Genomic DNA, 21,896 nt, shown 5'->3' with positions numbered 1-21,896 from the left:
GGAGATGGACCAGCGCCTGGCTGAGCTGGTGGAGGAGCTCACCACGTCGGGGGAGCCGCAGCTGGAGCCTGGCAGGATGAAGGAGCTGAAGAGGATCTGCAAGTACGGCCGGTGGGAGGGACAGAGCCGGGCTCGCTGTTGTCCCCAGGTCAGCGGTCCCGGGCGGAGCCGCCTCGAGCGCTGTTCTGGGGCCTGCTGTGGGGACTGGGTGCTGCCAGTACAGAAGCTGTTCACTTAAAATTTAAAATAAATTGCGTCCCCGAGCTTAGGTTTTTGCGTGCTGAGCGTCTTTTTAAATATCTCCCCCTCCTTTTCCTTCGTTTTCCCCGTGCTCAGGTCGTCGGAGGAGCACATCAGCCACGCGTACCACCTGCTGCTGACGCGGCTCCGAGAGGAGCACGCCGAGATGCGCTTCTCCACCTTCCAGGTGGTGCAGGAGCTGTTCGCCAGGTCCCACCAGTTCAGGACGCTGCTCATCTCCAACTTCCAGGAGTTCCTGGAGCTCACGGTGGGCATAGACCACGAGCAGCCGCTTCCCCCGCCCAAGGAGGTGGCGCAGAAGCTGAGGAAAGCAGCCATCAAGGCAGTGCAGGACTGGCACGAGAAATACGGGGAGGCCTACAAGCAGCTTTCTCTGGGATACCACTTCCTAAAGCAGAACAAGAAGGTACTCGGCTTTTTTACTCCACTCTGTGGTATTAAGTGGTGATCACCAGGACATGTTTAAAGTAAGGAAACCAATAAATGTTAAAAAAAAAAGAAAGCTGCAGGAAATGACGTTGCCTGTAGGACGCCTTGTGTTGAGGATGGTCTTTGGAAAACAAACCCCAGGCTTTCTGTTCATCTTGCAGTACTGTAGGTTTTTAAAACTCTGGTCTTGTACTCATGGCTGGGCTGTGCCTTTTTCAGGGTGCAAGTACTGCTCACCAGTTGGCTTTCACCCACTGATTCCTCACTGGAGCCCCAAGGTTTAGCTCTTTCGGGAAGGGCAGTAATGGTCATGCATTAAACTGAGGATAACCAGCTATTAAATCTTTCCATAGCTAGTTTAAATTAGCTTGATTTCTGTGCTGAGCTGCCCCATGCTAGGTCCCTATTGCTGTACAACTTTGCCAGTGTTCATGCCTGCCACCCTCAGCTGCAGTGTTACTGTGCCAGAAAAGAGCTTTTATGAAAGAGAAATTTCATGTAAACCTTAGCTTTTAGATGTCACTTCAAGTTACTGTGTTTGGAACATTCTGCTGCTTTAGTCTGTCTTCTGAGGTGCAACAGTGAAATTTGCAACACTATTCTAGCATTCACACTGCCTACAATGATAATAACAGGCTTTCAGTAAACATACTGATTTTCTTTCTCTTCAGAAAGGCATATTCAGATTCCTAACAGCAGATGAAAAGCTTTTGTGATACATGGAGTATTTCTGTTGTTCTGGTTCCATAGTAAGCTAATGGTGTTCCCTACTGAACTGTGCTGTGCTGGTTTTTTACACAGATTTTGGCATCTGCTCACAAAAGATGATTGCCTTTGAATTATCCTTTCTTATCTTGTTTAAGAAAGGAAGAAAATTAAATGACAGTGCAAGACTGAGACAAGGGGGCTTTAACATGTAATATAGTTTCACCCAGTTGAACATAAGGGTCCAACAGCTCTGCTGAAGTGTGGCAGGTCTGTCTGTGCTCCTGGGGTCAGTGACTGCTCCCCAGTAACAACTGGGGAATCCCTCTCCAGGTTTTGAACAAGCTGTGCTATTTTCTAGAGCAGCTGGATTTGAGCTCCTCTATAAACATTAATATCAATAGAAGCAATCTCAGGTAGTTTGGTAACTCTTGTACTCAAAGACTTGATATGAGCCAACTGGCTTTTTGCCAGCTTAATGCTTGAAGTGTGAGAAGCAACCAAAAGTTTTAAGGAGGCATTTGCTGCTTTTTTTTGTAGCAAAATACATCACTGTTGAGTTTTACTGGTTTGGCACAGTAGTATGGGGCAACTTGGGTGGAGTTTTAGCTCTGTGTGTGGTCTGTAGTTGGGTCTTGCTTGGATTTTTCTTAATGATCACCAAAATCACTTTATAAACAGTCAGAAGATGACAGCTGCTGCTCTTTTAGGGTGTAAGGCTAGAGAACTCCCCACTCTGTTAATGTTAGTAGGTCAGTAGTAATAGGGACCAAGTAGATGCCTCTATAAATGTTTGACTTTAAGAGCAAATAATGCTTCAGCATACATGACAATAATTGTTTTCAAACTCCCATCCCAAAGTTTAAAAGAAGAAGAAAGAGGAAAAATATTTCACATCTTTCCAAATGTTTGTATATTTGGGCACGTGACTCATATTGTAGTATCTTTGTGGCTGAGGAATGCATGGATGGAATTACAGAACAGGATTTCAAACAGATCCATGCAGGGTATGGTACTGCTGCATTCCAATATTTTCACAAAAGTGGCAGTAATTGTCTCAGCCTGCTGCTTGGCATCCTTTCAGTTGCGCAGGTTTTTGCTCCTCAAACATTTAGTTCCATAATTGCAGACCAGCAATAAAAGGCTTCATGGTCCTTTTGGTACAGAGAGTGGGAAAGGATGGGCAGGTGACTCCACTGCAGGTACTCTGGCAGGAGGCAGAATTTGTGCTTTAGGAGGCTGTAGCTGTGTCTGGTTTTCTGTCTGACTGGCAGCAAATGGTGGCTGCAGTTCCTGGGCTCTGGATCTTTGTTCTGCTTTTGTGGGCAGTGTTGCTCTTTGGGTGGATCTGTTTCTGTGTGGGGAGCTATGCAAACCTGTAGAAAAATCAGGTCCTGAAAACCAAGAAAGCTCACTCTGGTGCTCTGCATGATGCAGTAGGTTGTGAAACCAGATCCCTTCCCTACCACCCTTCTGCCCACCCATTCCCTGCTGAAAAACCAGCTTGGTGAGTGTACCTGTTTCTAAACTGATGGAGACCCTCCATGCCAGTTTCTCTGACAGCTGTTAGATGAAAACATTTGTGTGACTCCAGAACTTTGTTGTAGGTTGTTGAGAGCCACTAGTGGATGTTGACATGCTTGATCATCTAGCAGTGGCAAGAATAACAAATTTTACTGAGTGCTTGTGATGGAGACATTGCAAGAGAGTCTGTGGGCTGCAGAATCAGCAAAGTGCAAGCTTACTCAGCATTGTCTGGCAGTTCATAAAAGTTATGTGGTAGCAATCAAAGGAAATTCTGTGTCTTTCAAAAGGGTTTCCTTCCACATTAATGCAATCAAGCCTCCCTTCTTTAAAACAGGAGTGAAATTTTTTTTGTGTTTTCAATCCTTTCTAAGACCAAACTAAAAAAACCCCAAATATTGCTAATATTTTAAGAAACAGCATTTTTAACAGATTAATGTTTATAATTTGGACATAAGGAAATGAGACTGAATGTTTTTTCCCTCAATGTCAAAATCCAACAATGTAATTGTAAAATCTCAAATTAGGTGTTTCTTAACAAAATTGAAGGTCTTGTCTTTTACTTTCCTTTCTTACAAAGTTCTTTTTATAAGTTTTATGTCTATCTGTCTATCTGTCTATCTGTCTATCTGTCTATCTGTCTATCTGTCTATCTGTCTATCTATCTGTCTATCTATCTATCTATCCACTAGTTGTTATAGTGCTTACAAATTTTCCTAAATTTCCTGGTGGACATGGTGTGATATTTTAATGTAATCTTAATATCTCCCCTGCATAGTCTCTTCCTGCTCATTCTCCCTGACTCCTTGTCTCCAGTGCTGTGGCAGAAGTCTCCCAAAGCCCTGTCTGTTCCTGCACTCTGGATGTGAAAATCTAAGGGGTTTAAGTGGTTTGTTTTTCTACCTTATGATTTCCTTTTGAAAGCCATTGATTCTCAACAGTCCTTTATTAGTAGGAGTAAAAACTCTGTTCACAATTGCTGCAGTTATTGATTCGAGGGGGAGAAGAGATAAAAGGAAATGCTGCTGAGCTTCTGGCTGATGGCTGATGTTACAGGATTTTTCACCACAGATAAGGATCTTAGGAAATGGATTTTCTATATATTTCTTACGGGGAATGTTACACTTTTTTCTTAATTTCCTCCTTAGGTGGATTTTCAGGATGTGCATGCCAGAACTGTGGCTGAAAGGAGGAGGGAAGAGGAGAAGCAAAAACGACTGGAGAACATTTACAAAGAAAAAGTGAAAAGAACTGAAAAAGAAATGGAAGGTTGGTTGCTTTGCTTCTTTTAGTGCATTTTTTGTTTGTTATCAAGAAAGAAAATGTTACCAAGTAAAGATCTGGTCTCTAATTCAGTACAGTATGAGTGCATCACCCCAAATAAACAAATCATGAGACTTCTTGGAGCTAGTGACTTAATTTCTGTTAGGCGCAGACTTCCCAATGCCTTGTTGGCCTATGGCATTACTTATATTATATATACAGTCACTGTATTCCAGAAATAAAGGCAGTGATCTGCACAGGAATCCTGGATGCTGTGTGGGATAACTGTGAAAAGTGTCAGAGTGCAGCTAGAAAATATAACTGGGGCCTGAGTCTCTGAGCAATATGTGCATAATAGACAGATTTCTGTCACCCCAGAGAACAACAGAGATCGTAAGTACATTATGCTGCAGTTTAAAGGGTTATTTAATTAAATTACTTTGGTGTATGTAATGCATGCAATTGTGTCTGCATTTATTCTGCATGCTGGAAATGTTTTCATGCACTAGAGTGAAATTTTAAAGAGATTTAACTTTTTTAAAGTAACTTGTATCAGTAGCATCTCTTTGAGCAGTAACATACATTTATGGCTGTTCCTACACACAGCAATAAAATTCATGGCTGTAAAATCAACATCACTAAGAATATCTCACTGAATCTTGTTTTCTTTCTAATTCTATGAAGCACTTGAGTCATCTTTACTTAGTGAAATTTTAGGGTGGCTAAGGAAAGGAGGAGCCCTGATTCTGGATGTCTGGCATGTAGATTCTGAAATTCTAGATTTCCTGCTTAGGGATTGCCACTTTTATAAGGACAGTTTCTGCAGAAGAGGAAGACCTGTATGGCTCAGTTTTCTCTGGAGAAATGGATTCCCCTTTTGGCAGTCATATTTGCTTTGTACCTCTGTGTCTGCTCTGGAGACATTAACATTTTACAGTATCTAACAATTTTATAAAATAATTGTGTCTTGATAGAAATGTCCCAAGAGATTGCTGACACACTGACAGAGATGGAAAACTGTTTCCAGCTGCTGATGCCAGATCCTCTCAATTTTGGGATGAACGAGATTGACCCAGAGCTCAGCAAACAAACATCTGCTAATGAGGCCAGACCTGCATCCCCCTTTTCCTCCCAGGGGGAATTTACCCCATCCTCTTTGGGGTGCATGGATGATGAGCAGCCCTGCTGCAGCAAGGACATTCTTCCTGTTTCTCAGTGTGTTACAGCTGATGGAAACGAGGAGGCAGATGAGAAGCCTGAGCAAGAAGAGCTGGATGGAGGCAAACGCTCGGATGTTCGATTCAGTGGCCCTGCTCTTGATGATGATGATTACCAGACTTTTGTTAGGAACCACGGGCTTATTTCACATAAATATACTCTAGACCTTGAAATCTCCACAGGTACCTGGAAAAACTTCTGACATGTAGCTGGAGGCAGCCTTTCTCTGAAGTGTTTTGTGCTTGTGGTATTGTTTCTGTTACTTAAATGCTGGGGTTACTGGACACCATTTTGCTTTGGGATTCCTGGACATCACTTTGATTTTTTAATTTTTAATTTTTTAAATTTATTTTTTATTTTTCTGTTTCTGGTTCCTCTAGTAACTGTTCTTTGTTTTGGGTGTTCTTGTGTGTGGTTAGTCGATTTCATTAATTACCTTCTAAGACTGAACTTTTGTAATAGTTGTTGCAAGCCCATTATGGCACTTCATAATATCTATAATGAGTATTTTGTGTTTCAAAACAATCTGCTTATCAAACACAATTTTCTTCCTCTTTGTTATTCACCTCTTTCTCTCTATAAGCTGCTAGTTTAAAATCTTACTATTGAGTGTTTCTGAACCTTTTTCCTTGCAAGAAAGTAGTTTTGTTAGCAAGTGATTACACCATTTTTGTATAACTTTGCTAGTGTGAGTTACCTGTAGTAAAATCAGGATGGTTTGTGTTTTGGAAGTCTCTTACAATTCCTGTCCTAAGGGAATTCTATGTGCAGACAGTAAGGGTGATACCTGCTTCTCTGTTTACTAACAACAATGGGTGAAAAGTATAACTTTCACTTGGATAATGGCATCCTTAGCTTCTTTGGCAATCAAGTCCCTGTTACTACCAGGGTAGGGATTATTTTATATTGAATATGAAGAAATTGGTACAATAAGGCCCAGTTCATTTGAACTTGGGACAAATTGGTACAATAAGGCCCAGTTCATTTGAACTTGGGACAAGATGTAATGAAAATAGCAAGACTGAACCTGTCTGTGATTTATTTGGTCATTCCTTCATAATGATGGCTTAACAACTTTTTCTGGCATGTTGGACTGAACACTTTTCATATTTTCCTCAGATTTTTGAGTGTGTGGATAGTAATAGAATAATTAATACTGAGCGGAGAAGCATTCTGATGTTTGTAACTCTCCCTGAAGTGATCAAATGTCTTAGAGTAATTTGCCTCCTGTAGTGAAGATACCATAAATGTCATGCACTAACTCTTTTCCCCTGTTTTGAGCAGATATAAAAGTGCAAGAGAATGAAGATAATACTGCCATCATAAACAGTGTCATGGATGCTCACAAACTTCTCAGAAATAAGTTCTGGCCTTCTGTGCAGTCCTGGATTCAGGTGGGATAAAGAGAGAATTCTTTATTCTTCATTTTTTAATAAAAACATGGTGAAACAAGGACTGGGATACACTAAAGCTTGAGGGAGAGTGAACGAAAAGGAAATGAAGGTTGAAGAAACAGGAACAATTAGAGAAGATTTCCATTTCAGTAAGAGTGGACTAAAGGACACTGCAGGAGGTTGTTGGGTAGCTCTCAGCCTTGGATGTGGTACCTATAGGCAATTCTTTCTTTTTTTTTTAAGATAGGTAAAACTTGGCTTCCTTGCAAAGTCTTAAAGTAAAACACAACTTATTTTTGTTAGACAGCTCTCTGTCAGGTTAGCAGTACATCATGGAGCCTCCTGAGTGGAATTTGGCCTACTGGAGGGCACTCTCAGAAGATGTTTGTTATAGACATTCATTCTTTGGCTTCACTAGTTGCTGTTAGTTTTTTAGGTAGAAAATGAATTGGCTTCAGTAATTGTCACTTGTACAACGAAGGAATTTGTGACATTGCTGTTTCATTAATTATGAGGGAAAACTGGAATTTTTTTTTTTTTTGCTCAGACTTCTAGAAGAGAATAAGAACGTTATTTTCTTGGTTTTCAGCTACTTACCAGAGCAGGAGTCAATGATGATCAGCTAAGATGTGCCATTGAACTCAAGAATAAAATGGAGACTGCTATGAAGAAATACAAGGAAATGGACATTTCCTTTAAAGCAAGAAAAAGAAAAGTGGTGAGTTTCTTAAAATTCTGTTTTACTAACAGAAAGTTAGTAAAGTTTAGCTTGTATGCAGAACAATGTTCTTTCTCTTAAGCAGGGAAACTTTTCAACACAGGTTTTATTGTAAAGTACATTAATTCAGCTGATTGTAGCTTCCCTCAAGGAGCAGTAAACACCTGTATAATATTCCAGGGGCGTGGTTATTAGACCAAAACTGTTTAAGGCATCCTTGTTGTTGTTTTGGATAGAGAAGTGGGTAAGTGCAGGTTTTATTTACTCTTAATTGCTTTTTGTGTAACACTGTTAAGTCTTCAGCTTTTTTTGTGCATATTTCTCAATAGACACTGTATTGCTCATGTTCTTTCACAATTTGCTAAACTCTGAGAGTCTCTCAGTTCAGGAAAGTCGTTTCTCTGCTATGTAGCATTTACTCTATACTAAACATGTAATGTGATTAAGGTTATCATAGGAAAGTTTAGAGCATCAAACTTATTTCACAGAGATTAACTACCTATGACAGTCCTTGTGAAATAGGTAGACTTTGTGAGTAAGCAGAAGCTGAAAGATCAAATTCATTATTCAGATCAAAGAAGAGGTTTATGGCCTGTTTACATAGATAAAAAGCAGAGCTGTGTGATACTAATTTCTGTTGGCTGTGATGAAATGAAATAACTGCATAGCTTGACATAAAAATAAGTGCTTTGGGTCAGAGTCCAGACTAGAGTCTGGTTTGGGTTTACTGGATTGTAAGGATTTGATCTGGACATAACACCTTGAGGTAAATTGTGTAGCCTCATTTAGCCATGACTGGATGTTGTAGACTTTGCCTTCCGTGTACAAATGAAGCTAAATCAAGATTAATCTGGTTCATCACCTCCTGATGTGCCACACCAGTCAAAAATGCCAACTCTGAATGAAAAGTACTGAAAGACTGTCTTGTCAGAGGCTTTTGTCTCCAGTGAAATATGTGTGCTACCTCTATGCAACCAGTTATGAAGGAATCCAGACATCTGCTGTCATTCCTGCCATTTGCTTGACAGGACTTCATTTGCTGCACCTCTGCATGGAATATTGGTTGCTATATTTCTTGTGAGATGTAAAAGACATTCAAGCCTTGATTTTCGTGTGTGTGTGAATGTGATGTGTGTGTGTTTACAGTGGTATTGTTACCACTTAGAGTGACCAGTGCTGTGTGTATGCTTATATAGCATGTTTAGAACTAATATCTATATTAATTTGAAAGCTAATAAATTCCATTGTTAAAAGGACAAAAAGATAGAAAGCACATAATGCTCACAATACTTTCAAAGTGAAGCAATGCAGACTGAGTTCACTTAAGCATTGAAAACAATATATAAATATTCCTAGGGTTTCTCTCCAGTGGAAAATAACTAAATTTAGTGTTAGTGCTGAGCTATTTTAAATTTATAACCTGAACACAGAGAGCTTTGTACAGCAGAAGGAAACTGCATAAATTATATTTTATTCATGTGTCAGATGACTTTATTGAAACATAAAAACATGGCAAATTGGGAGTCTAGTAGAACAAAATAAACAGAATATCTTAGGCCATGGTTATTGAATCCCCATCTGTCAAATATTTACATGTCAGCATGTGAAACACTGCACACATCTCCTCTTCACTTGAGCCCTGCTGTCTGTGTTAGGTGTTGTGGCTTTGTCCAGGTGTCCTCGCGTCCATGGAGCCCTTGCCATGCCAGTTTTGCTGTCTCTGTATCTCTGAAGCTCTGTGTTTGGAGAGGGATGGCAGTTCTGCACTCTGAGGTAGCTGTATCCTTAACTGGAGAATGTAAAGGTGAATTGTTTGTGTACTTGCTCATTTCAACTGTCATTATGATCCTGCACCACAGCAAGCCATTCTTTCAGGGAGAGAGGGGTTTTGTTTAATTAGCAAATATAAAACAGAGTGACAGGGACTTGGCAGCTTGGCTGGGGACTTGGGCTTGCCCATTCTCCTGGGATTTTTTGCATTTTCTTCTGTGGTCACTGATTTCCCCCCTTTTCATCTGTTCTATTCTGTGTTTTGTTTCTGTTCTGTCTGGGAGCAGTGGGAGTAAAGGCTTTACCCATCCTGAAACTGAGGTCAAGAAAGTTGATAAAGGGAAGTGTTTATTGAGAGACAATGAAACTGGAGATTTATTGCTGTGAACTCTACTATAACTCTCAATCCCACAGAGGTTGAAATTGCCACTTCAAAGAGGAAAGGTCCTGGGGTGCCTTACATTTGCCATGTGTCATTGCTACTTCTTTTAGCTGGTCAGTTACACATGGATATGGCTGAAATGCAAATAATTGTATATATCTGGAGTAATTCTTGATGCTGCAGTTTAATATGAATATACCAGCAGTGTAGCTTGATGTAAATTACACTGAGAGCAAGAAATTGGTGGTTACCTGGCCTGATTCCACGGAAGAAATATTTGCTTGGTTCACAAGGTGTGTGCTTTTGGCAATCCTTATTATTACATCCATGCTTTCCATTGTTTCTCATTTCATTTTCCATATCACAGAGCACAAGCCTCCAAGGCAGGTGCTTTTGGCAGTCAGAGCCTGATACACAATTAGCACAAGTTACTTTCTCTGAAGTTCTTTTTTACCTTTATATTTACTGAAAAATGAAAATGTCAAACTGCTCTTCAAACCGCAGGAGAACTTCCTGGAGGTTTAGGGAACTTCCCTTTTATACAAAGTCTCTTGAAAGAAAGCACAGAACTTTATACAGTGAGACACTTTGACTTTAAATGGTTTATAGTGACATAAGCTATAACTACTTTTACTTTTCTCCTCCATGAGAGTGAAGAACACAAACCATCAGAGTGGCTTAATTACAAGGAGGGCCATCATTTCTGTGTGACACTTACACCCTGCCAGCACGAGCAACCTGTGTTTTGTGCTTGCCTCTCAGGAGCTGTGAGAGGAGAGGGAAAAGAAAAACACAGGTTATGCTTTAACTGCCTAGAAACAAATCCCTTGCAGCAAAATTTATAATTATTAATACATCCCAATTGCCCAGTCCACACATTCCCCATTCCCATGGCTGTGCTCCCAGTAGATCAGAAGTCAAGGCATTTTTTACAAGCTGTTACTTTTTCAAGTGGGTGGAGGGTGGACCAAAAAAAATCACAGACTACCTGCACTGGTCAAAGGCAAATGAGTTTTTGTGTGCTTACATGGGTTGTGTTCACTGTAGTTAAATCCTTGTTTGGGGTGTCAGGTTTCTGACAGGAAGTGCATTTTGAGAGTATGAACATTTTGAGGGTTTTGATATTCATTTTTCTGTGAATCTGAATTTTGGCTGAATCTGGGTGAAGAGGGTGGGAGCTGTAAAAAGGCTTTTATTTCATGGTAGCTGAGTGCTCAGACAGGAACCTCTCTTCTCTGAGTGCCTGCTCAGGATAATTCCAGTGCCCAGTAGAGGGAGTGCAAACTGCATGCTGCACATTTTTCTCTGTGCCACCTTGATCCAGAGCCAGCCATCTGCTCAGTCTGTGTTTCCAGGTAAACTTACTCCAGCAGCAACACCGGAGAGATTTCAAGTTAATTCGTGACTGTATGAATTATTGTAAAAGTCCAGTTGTAATTATTGGCTTAGATTGGTGTTTAAATAACACTACTGTAGACTTCTGATTCTTTTGCAGGAATAACTTACCATCATATTGTTCTTTAAAATTTTTTTTTCTGGTTAGATATAGATTTGTTTCTCAATGTCTTCTTTTTCTTATAATACTATAATAGCATTTTATATAATAGTATTTTAATATTTTCCTGTTTAATGTCTGATTTGCTGCTGATTAGATGCAAATGATCATGCAATTTTAGAGAGGATGAGTATATTCTGTATTTTAAATCATGCACACCACCTTTCACTTACATCCTTTCCATGAAGACTTACCCATTAGGATAATACTTGAAATCCTGACATTGTTAATAGAAATGTAGCTTGTTAGCTGGATTTTGTACACTCAAAGTATGCTTATGTCTTATGCGATTACCTTGGGAAGCTGTGGAAGGTTTAGTATTGAGGCTGGCTAAAACTTGGGCAGACAGAATCCAGGGGGAAAGATGATGTGAGAAACATCCCATTCATGTTTCTGTCAGCAGAGGGATCATTTAATGGACCTGTTGCACTTTGAATTTTAAATTTCAAGTTACATTAACAACCAGGGATATATAGTTTTTCATTAACTGTATTCATTACGTTTTGTTTCACCTTTCCTTATCTTCTGTCAAATCTGAGCATGTGCTTGGATCCTGATTTATTTGTGTACTTAATTTTATCCATGTGAAACATCTGGTTGAACTCAATAATGCCATTATAATTAGATTTGGAGGAGCCTGTCCTCGTGTTGTCCAGAACCTGATACTCAAACTTCACTATAATACAAGTAAGATTTTTTCAGAAAGATTATTATCAGAAAATTATTACAAATTTACAATTTAAATATTTGCTAGTAATTATTTAGTCCTAAAATACATTAAAAGGTTTAAATTTTAATATGTTATAAATTAAGCCAAGAGTTCTGCCAATTACTTGTTACAACACTTGCTGATTTTTTTCCCCATGTCTTCAACTACAGTTTGGCATTTTAGCAATTCAAATGAGTTATTTCTACCTAATAATTTTGTAGCTTTATAACCAGCCCTTTTCAAGTCTGTCTTTTTGTCAAGTTAGTGCCTGCTTTAGGAAAAAAAAAGAGCTGCAGTTGAATTTTAGATTTCTTTTTCTGCTTCTGTAGCCATAGAAAAGCCAGTCCTGCTGACAGCTCTCTATAACAGCTTCCTGTAGTCACATCCTTACAGTTTTTTCCTCTTGTTCATTTTAGAGAAGTTGTTTCTGGGGGTTAGGTAATTGTCCTCAGTGATCCCTTACAGTGCCTGAAACCACATTTACTGAAACATGTTCAGACCATAGAGCAAGAGAGACACCTTTGTAGAGAAGTCTTTTCCCCAGGTGCTGCTTTTTAACAAAAACCCCAACTCTTAGCAAGAAGTTGCGCTATGAAAACTGGAAGCATTTAATTTTAAGGTTTAAATGATAACTTGATGTTGATTGTTAGTATGTTTTCTATAGAGAAATATAGGAATATTTGATAACTACAGCAGTATTATTGCTAAAGATGTTCTTTACCAGATTTATACATTGATACCATGTAATGTGGTCAGAATAAATAGTAAAATTTATTAATATTTATGTGGTCAAATTGGTAGCCCAGGCAACATTTAAATGGTTTGGGTTTTTTTGTCTAGGTAATATTTATCAAAAAAAACAGGTCGACCATAACTGTAAAAGTAAACACAGACTATTAAATGTGTCATACAGATACTTAATGCTCCCTCTTCCCTCCTTCCTATTTTAATTGATGTTATTTTTATTGTCTTGTTTGTCATGTTCTTATTATTTCTGTTAAATGATCACTTTTCAGCTAAAAGAGCTTTCTATTTTTTTAAGTTTTATTAGGATGTAGGACTGATATAAAACAAAACACTGTAAATTAGCCCTCAGAACAGCAGTCGCTTGTTAAAGTGTCTGATCAGCTGGATGATGGGTTTGGTTGGTTTTGTTTCTTCCCAAGAGCTGAGTGTTGCTGTGGTGTGTTTTAGGCTTTGCCCTGGCCATGCAGCCTGCCACTGCTATGAAGTTATTAAAAATATCTTGTTATGCAGATCTAGCCATGAATTCTTGGGGCTGTCACTGTGGCGACCTCTGAGCCCTGTGTGATTCGCAGGTCGCACAATGCAATTTGGAGCTCCTCTAATAGACTGGAAAAGAAAGGAGGATGTCTCCATCATCAGGTTAACCCTTATGTTAAGTATTTAAGTTTTTCAGGCCCAAGGGTCATCTCACTTGATTCGTCTATGAATACTGAGCAGTGTGTACTCTAAGTAGGAGATATAAATTTGCTTCCTGCTTTTTATCCATCCTACCTTACAAGGGGAAATAGTATTGCAGTGAATTTTTTTTGTGAGGTTCTTAGAGGTATATTACTAAATGTGTATTTATAAAAATGGAAAAGGAAGAAAAGTTTTAGGCTTGAAACATATATTAATGCATTTAAATTTAGCTGATGAGCAATATGAAAGTAAATATATCCACATCTAAAATGTCTTTGTACCTGAAATCCACAATCAGAAATACATGTAAGGTTATGTGTATTTGCACAGAATAATTTTTTACCTGTCTGTAATAAATTAGGTTTATTTAATTGAGATGTGTATTTACCTGTTATTGTTAGACTTGGAAACCTTCACTAGTTTAACTAAAACTGCTGTATCTCCCCTGAACGTGATACTTTTTGAAAAATGTGGATTGTGCAAGACAACTTGGCCTTTTTGATGTGCCTACTTAAGGATTAAGATGATTTATGCAACCACAGTTTTGGTGGATGGTAGGAGCTCAAGTAGTGAAGTATGAAAATACATCTGAGTGGTTATTGCTAAAGAAATACTGAACTTGCCTTACAAAATCTTCTTGAGGTAATAATTTTGTCCAATGTACCAGTTTTCTAGACTGCCTTTATTTTCTGCCCTCTGAAGCTATGAAGGCACACACTGGTCCACTGTGTCTCTTGGACATACCAGTTTTTTTGAAACGATTCATGAAGATGCAGAGTCTTTTGAGCTGGTTTTTGAGCTTGCCCCTCCAGGACTGTGAGAATCCTCATAGACTCTTTGCTTTAGGGAAAAACTGGTTCATCAGGTAGTTATCTTGCTAAAGCAATTTGGAGCAAGGTATGTTCATTCTCCAGTGTACTTTGGCAAAGTGTTAGGCTGGAACCCTTCAAGCATTTTTACTAACCCCTGGAAATTAGGAAATAATGTGAAAAGTGCATTCCTAAATAAAAGTCAGCTTGGCCAAGATGCTTATGTGCTGTTGAGCAACTACACCTAGAATGAATGGTGATACTTTTACGGGTGAACATAAAATGTGCTTTGCCTGGACCACATATCTAATTTGCAGTCATGGGGTTTGAATTTATGTTCATATCACAAAGTGAAGGGGAGGGAGGCTGTGTGGGAGCTTCTTATAAATACAGCTCTGTTAGTAGTTTGTGTTTTCTTTGGGTTGCACATGAGAAAACTCAAGCATGGTTCTAAAATCTGGCCAAATGCCAGCATTTATGTCCATGTCATCCTGTGTTGGATGATACTAAAGAATGGAAAAGGAGGAATGTGTCCTAACATTAAAGATACACTGTTTGACTATTCAGTTTCTATTACTGGCACTGAAGATTTTTACCCCAGTCACTGTTTTCTTACATAGAATATCCCCAAATTTCATTTTAACATGCCTGAAGTATGTTTTGTGTTATGGTTGAATAAAAAATGCATGTGCTTAAGGTTGCCCCTCTAACTAGGTTCTACAGCAATAAATATTCTGGTTCCCTAACCAAAATCTTCTAGAAAAATATTTAGTTGGCTTTGAGTAGATGCACATGAGATATTGGCATGGTGGAATAATTTGCAAGATCTTTCAGTGAGGGTATTAGCATATAAATAGCAGATGCAATGACGACCATCACAGCTGAGTACATTTAATTTTTAGTTTATAAGATAGAATGGGTTTTTAAATGCATAGCCATCAAGCCTGCTGAAAGACAAATGAAGTTTAGAGTTCACTTGTCTGAGGATGCCTTACATCATTTTTTTTTAGAAAAGGGAAACAGGCACGCATAAAACTGAACAAAAGTGATTTCTTGGGTGAAAAGTAATTGAGATTGCAAAGCAAGTTAATTAGACCATGCAAAATTTATTTAATGGTCCCAGCTGTAGTTTCCAAGTGGTGTTTTAGTGAGTAGATATGACTTCTTCATGTGCTATCTTTTCCTTCTTTTTCTAAAATAATTAGTAGTGGCTGTACATCTAGTCCTATAAACTGATTGCATTGTATATTTCAGTAATTTTATTGCTTGCTTTAATTATGATTGCAGGGACTCGGGTTTTTAAATCCTCTTAACAGAATGTAGCAGTCAATTTGTATAAAAGTGAGCAAAGGATCAAGGGCTTTTCTTCACATCTTTCCAAATGTTGTGTGGTGGGTGGAGGCTTTTTTCACATTTATTACTAGTTGGGATGGGTGAACAAGGCCTTTAACTGGGGCTCTGGTTGCACTGAGCTGCACTAACAGATGGAGGCTGTTGAAGCATTGACTGCGAAGTAAAAGAAACAATTGCATTTCTACTGGCATCCAGTGCTTTTCCCAAGTTTTTGAAAAATGCAGAGTAATAAGGAAACATCTGTTTTTTCAAGTTTTTTTAATGAGCTAGGGAGGAATTGGTTTGATTACGCTTGTCTAGTTGGAAGAGTCAGCACTATTTTAAGTTTTTTGTGAAAAATCAGGAGAATGGTGAAGATGTTCTAAGTGATTACAGTCAAAATAATGCATGTATGTTTTCTGTCTTTTTTAAAACCATATTCTTACTTGTAAATAAGTCCAGCTCAAGAGTCTGAAAACTGGCTAGCTAAATCTCATTTCTTCTCACAGGAATCATAGCTACCTAGTCAGTGATCCTACCATGTTAAAGAAACCAATATAGTTGTGGAATGGCATCATTCTATGACTTAGATCAATAAATACAAAAATAAATATCAGCATTTTAGAGCAGATTAACAGGCTAAAAATTCCCTTTCCCTTGGAACTTGAGGAGCAGTGGCGGTGCGAGCAGCCTCTGATGTCTGGGGATCTGGTGGACCATTCTCTAGTGACAGAGAGGGGCTGTTCACCGTCCATCTGTGATAACTGTGTTAGAGAGTTTCCTCATATCACCTGATAATTAGGATGGATTTGAACCCAGGAGCTTCTTTCTCACATTCTTTGACAGGTGATTGAGAAACAAGCAGTTTTGTGACTACCTATCTTCGAGGTATTTAATCTTGTACACTACAAGAAAAGCTTTACATTGTGGTATTTATCACTTGCTCTTATATTTTACTTCCCTTCAGCCATGGCACACTAGAAATTTCATTTGTTTTTATCTTACTCTCCTTTTTCATGGTTGCAAGTACCCTAACCCCTCATTCCTAAAAAGATTATAATTTACTTAATTGGCCACTTAAAACTATTGTTTTAAATATTTATTTCTTCTGATTTAATAGTGGATGGTTTATTTTTATTTTTTTAATTGACTGAAAAAGTTTTCCTGTAGTGGAAGCATAGATAGGAGGGAGTTGAGCTTTCCCACTACCTCTGTAGAAGTTGCTTTATGGAACTTTTAAAAAACGTACTTTTCTGACTAATAATATTGCCCATGAGCTCTCCCACTTTCTCTTGCAAGGAAATGGAACAAACATACATAAATGGGATGGTTCTGATAAAGTACCGCTGGAATGAAGTAAATTGAGATATAACTACCTGCTATTACTGTGCAACTTCTTGAATTTCCAACAGTGACAACTTCAATATTTTAAAGTAAAAAGATAACTTATTTAACTTGTTAAGGATTTTATCAAGATGAAGACTTCATGTCTGTTTGAAGGGAAAAGAGGGCTTAATTCCTGTTAGTTAGCTAAGCGGTTAATTTTTTTTTCAGGAAATCTAAATTTAATGGAAGACTCCAGGGAAATTCAAGGGTGTGAACAATACGCATAATATTTTATGAAAATGACCCCCATATTTAAAATCTGGCATTATATGTTATGCATTGTAGCACCAAGTCCACATCTACCTTTTAGAAAATTAAAACACATAAATTCTGTTTAGTGTTTGATATGTGCTGCACTAGCTGAAAGCCATAATGCCCCTAAAACCTTGGGTTGCTTTTCACCTTTCATAAATTCCTGGGTAGATTCTATACAAAAAATAATTTTCAGCTCCGTGGCTCATTGTTATTCAAAGTTGATTGATTGTCGTCATTTACCCAGTGAGGAAGTTAAGTGCTCCTGTCATTTCTGAAGAGTATAATTGGGACGTTTCACAGGTCAGTGGTAGTGACAGGTTTCCCTTTTGATTAGTGTTAGACTGATAACAAAAATTACAGTTTCCTATGATTAATGTTTTCTATAGTACTTGAATGCACAGTTCATGGATTGTACCTAAACAAAGTGAATTTGCATCTGATTATGCCTTTTCTCTGTCAGGCTTTTCATGTGCTTTAAAGTTTTAGATCATGCAGGTAATACAGCAAAGTTGCTTCCAGAGCAGTTTTCAAGTGGAGGATTAGTGAGATCCACTGAATTTTAGAATATTACCATGCAGAGATATGTGCCTTGAGTGATATGAACAAATTAGGTGAAATTTCAATTAAAGATAGTATTCTGCTTTCCCTCTAGTCCTCTCAGATATGACATGCAAGGAAGTGCTGGTATTATATCCCTGCTATTTTAGGTATAATCTGGCAATTTAAGTTAAATGATCAGGCTGGACTGAGTTTTTTCCTCTTGCCTGTTTGACACTATTTCTCTGTTCCTAAAACCTGTTGCTGTTTATTTGTTTACAGACTGAGTGAAAACAAATGGAATAGACTGAATTTACTTTCCCTTTTTATGATGTGGAAGTTAGTCAGTTTGTACATTATGGCACAAAGTTGCAGACTGAGATAATCTATGACAAATTTTATCTTGGTGAAATCTTTTTTTAATAGCTTGGTAAGAAATGGAACCTGAACATGAAAATTATGATGATGTCCTGCTTGTAGAATTTTGCTTCTAACTTGTACCATCCATTCATTATGTGTTAATGTATATCTCTGTATATAGCAATTAACATTCTTTGTTAGAAATTAATACAGTCCAGCTTACAAATAATTATGGCCAAAATGAAATACTGGGGTTTTTTAAAGTTATTATTTATTTTAATTTTTTAACCACATTTGATAAACCCGAGGTTAGCTGCTGGATTTTTGGCTTCAGAGTATATGTATGATTTAAAGGAACTCAGCTGTGACACAAGATTAGAGTAGTGAATTAGATTGGGAAAATTCTGCTGCAGGCAAAACCTGCAGTATCCTCTGGTGCTTGTAACAATGAGTAGTTGGTATGAATATTAACTGAATCCAGGTGCACTAACAGAAGTAAAGAACACATCTGAAAATAGTGAGAATTATGCTATTCCTTGTCAGTTGGGTTGCTGCAATGAAGTGGAAGAAGTGGTAGCCTGTGCTAAGGCTGGGTTTAGTGGATACCTTTTACTATTTTCTTGTAAAAGCACATGGCAAACATACAATAATAAAGTACTGATTATGTTGTTGGGAATGAGGTGACTCTAAACGTGGGTAAAGGAAATAAAGCTTAAAGTTTCCATCATTGTTGCATTTTTAGGCTAGTTGACATTTGCTTTTTTAAAGCTCTGATAGCACAGGCCATTTCTGGTGATGCAGATTCTTTTAGGTTATGAGCAATGTAGAAATAAAAATCATTTTCAGCTATGGAACAAGCTTAGAAAAAGTATAGATTTGATGGCACATATACAGCAGTTGCTAGCTAAAATTACACATAGGGTGCCACTTATGTGGATGAATTACACTGGTTAGTTGGAACTCCATTTTTTTTTCTCACCTACTCATAGATCCTCAATTTCAGACTGCAAGCCAGACCAAGTGCACATTTAAGAAAATCCTGTTTTGCTGGTCTTTATCAAAGTAGTGTGTGCTGTCTGGTGGTATATATGGTTGGGATGTACCAAATCAGTTAAGAAATGAGTGTATGAAATTATTCTTAGTGCTGTTGTGAAGAAACACACTGAACCACTGTAGTACACAGATCTGAATATTCTTATTTGGGTCACTTTTAGCTTGCCCGTTCATCAGCTTCGCCTCCTGTTTGCCTGCTCTGGTTTTGAACTCTTAAACAATTTGTGATACCATTTAACATGCCACAGATTATTTGAGTGCTGGTAAATGAGTAAAATCATCAAAATGAGAAGAGTTAAGACTGTAATTTGCTCATTAAGTCAAAATCTTGATGTTATTTTAAGATTTTTTGGTCTTATTTTATAGCTTCACACTTTCTCAGACTTCAACAGCTGCATGTGTTCTAATGGATGAAAGGGGCTTTAAGGAAGCCCTTAGGATAGAGTATGGCTTTAGAGATAGAATGTTAAGCAAAGGCCTAATCTTAGATAAAGATTAAATACATAATTAGGGAAATACTTTTGACATAGAGAAGTCTCAGTAGGGCTATCAGGATGTTTGCAAAATATTTTCAGCATGAAGGGAAATGAAAAACAGTCTTCACATGAAAATAAAGAGAAAATAACCCCAACAAAAATATCTCTGTAGATGAAAGCCTCGGATGATGAGGATGAGGATGAAGATGAGTTTGTGGAGGTCCCTGAGAAGGAAGGTTATGAGCCCCACATTCCAGACCACCTGCGGAAGGAATATGGTGAGTTTGCCCAGCTGTGACAAGCTTTATCCCTGCATGTTACTGCTGCACCAAGGTAAATAAACAGCCATGCTGAAGCAATAAAGTGATCAGCAGTGTGGGTAATCTCTGCCTGCTCTGAGGAAGTCATTACATGGACACCAGAGCAGTGATTGGCTCTGGATAAACAAATACTTTTAGGAGCAGGAGCAACTAAGATGAGCAGCTTATTCCATTCCATCATCTTCCACAGGAGTTCAGAGCCAGGAGCAGCACCCTCTGTGTGCTTCTAGGTGTGCAGAGCACACAGGATCTTCCTCAGCTCATTCCATGCCATGCCATGCCATGCCATGCCATTCCTCTTCCTCAGGAGTTCAGAGCCAGGAGTAGCACCCTGTGTGCTTGTAGGTGTGCAGAGCACACACTGGGAGTGAAGGAATTGCAAAGTGAGGTTGGCAATGAGCCTGAATATTACAAATACTGGTGCCAGTCTGGTGAGCTGGGATAAGGTGCTGTTCCATCATTAGTAGCAGCTGGCTATGCACAGCCACTTCCTCCCATAGAATGGCCAACTTAGAGCCCTGCAGGGTGGCTCTTTCTGTTTAGGTGTTGCTGTTAGAAGATTTTAAATGCAACTCAGCCTTCAAGTGTAGAATTACAGCCATGGAGCACATACCAGATGACAAACTATAATTTTGCATTCTTAGTAAAATTAGGTAATTTTAAAATGAAGTTATATTACTTGTGTTCTTGCGAAATTGAGAGTGGTGTTACTGAAGAAAGTTCGTCTTAATTCAGCTTCAGTGCATTGCTCCTTGTCCTTTGTGCCTTCTTGCTTAGTAAGTCTGCAGCTTTACTTCTGTGTAACTCAGTATATTTGAGGACTCCCAAGATTTCAGTGCATTGTAGAGAAGGGTAGCTGCCATCAGAAAGCTTTAAGTTAAAAACCTGTAAGCAGTGTCTTGCTTCTGCATTTGTCCATGAGTATTTGTGTCAGAGTGGTGCTGTTGCTGTGGCTTTTTCAATCCTGTTGATGCTTATTTTTCCCATTTTTGCAGTTTACCTGTCAGGCTGCAGCTACCACCTGGAACTTGTTTTTCGTATCTTTGGCAGCAGCCTAAGTAATTCTAACATGAAAAAGTTCAGTTTGTACTTGCCAGCTTTCACTGGAAGTGAAATGTACTTACCTCTTCCCTTTTATCCCATCTTCCTCATGGGTACACATTTTTTAAAAATAAAGCATCTTACCACCCTTTGTATCACACTAACACAATACTTAGCTGCTATTTGAATTCCTTCTTATAGGGAAGGATAAAAGAAGAAGCCTGCTATCTACTCAGAATATTTTAAAAATCAAAATGGATTAAGAAATTCCCAATTTGTATTTAAACTATTGCTGATAGGAAAACACATTGTAGTGAAGAAGTCACTATAGTGAAGAAGTATTGATTATAGTCAATCAATCAGAAAACAAAACCTCTCATTTTGTATACCTGTGGTTATGTAGGAGCTAATGGTCACACTTGGCTGTTCTTTATCTGATGTGTTCATTAAAAAATAACATTTTGGAAGAAATTAATCATTCCTGATGCTTCTGAAGACATTCAGCTTTACTTACTGCCATTTAAAGCTATTATATATGTTCCCAGTTTAGGAAATGGTCTGAAAATAACTCAGAATTCTTGAAAATCACAGCTTAGAAAATGGAAGTCTGCATGAGTGGAATGTTCTAACTGGAACATTAAACCTCCCGTATAAAATAGAAGCTCAGTGTTATGTGGAAAGTGTGAATGGCTGAAAGCTGTTTTTCCTTTTGTTGTTACTTTTCCTGAACAAGCCAGATTAACTTGATACAGTAAACCAGAAAACAAAGCTGTAAAACATGACTGTGGAAATGGATTGAAATGTGACATGTAAATTATTGATTTAAATGTCACTTTATTTCCTTTCACTGCTCTCACAAAGATGTATCGTACCAACAAGGTAAATTTTGTGCTTTTCCTGAGAGCTGAAAAACTTTTTAAAAGTGAAAATTTATTTAGAAAGACAAGTTCTGTACATAAGTATATAGACACGTG

General features: G+C 38.3%; 1 protein-coding gene across 1 annotated transcript in view; it reads left to right on the top strand.

Annotated features, from left to right (window-relative positions):
- The first annotated feature begins 4 nt into the window (after positions 1–4).
- Positions 5–21,896, top strand: part of UVSSA (UV stimulated scaffold protein A) — a 46,161-nt gene continuing 24,269 nt past the window's right edge. Inside the window, exons 1-7 of the mRNA XM_005427878.2 lie at positions 5–102; positions 337–667; positions 4,068–4,188; positions 5,157–5,582; positions 6,685–6,794; positions 7,384–7,512; positions 19,734–19,839. Coding sequence (XP_005427935.1) covers positions 5–102; positions 337–667; positions 4,068–4,188; positions 5,157–5,582; positions 6,685–6,794; positions 7,384–7,512; positions 19,734–19,839 — 1,321 coding nt within the window. The remainder of the gene's footprint in view (positions 103–336; positions 668–4,067; positions 4,189–5,156; positions 5,583–6,684; positions 6,795–7,383; positions 7,513–19,733; positions 19,840–21,896) is intronic.

The sequence above is a fragment of the Geospiza fortis genome, unplaced genomic scaffold (assembly GCF_000277835.1).
Source record: "Geospiza fortis unplaced genomic scaffold, GeoFor_1.0 scaffold730, whole genome shotgun sequence".
NCBI classification, from domain to species: Eukaryota; Metazoa; Chordata; class Aves; order Passeriformes; family Thraupidae; genus Geospiza; species Geospiza fortis.
This window is presented reverse-complemented; position numbering and strand designations above follow the sequence as displayed.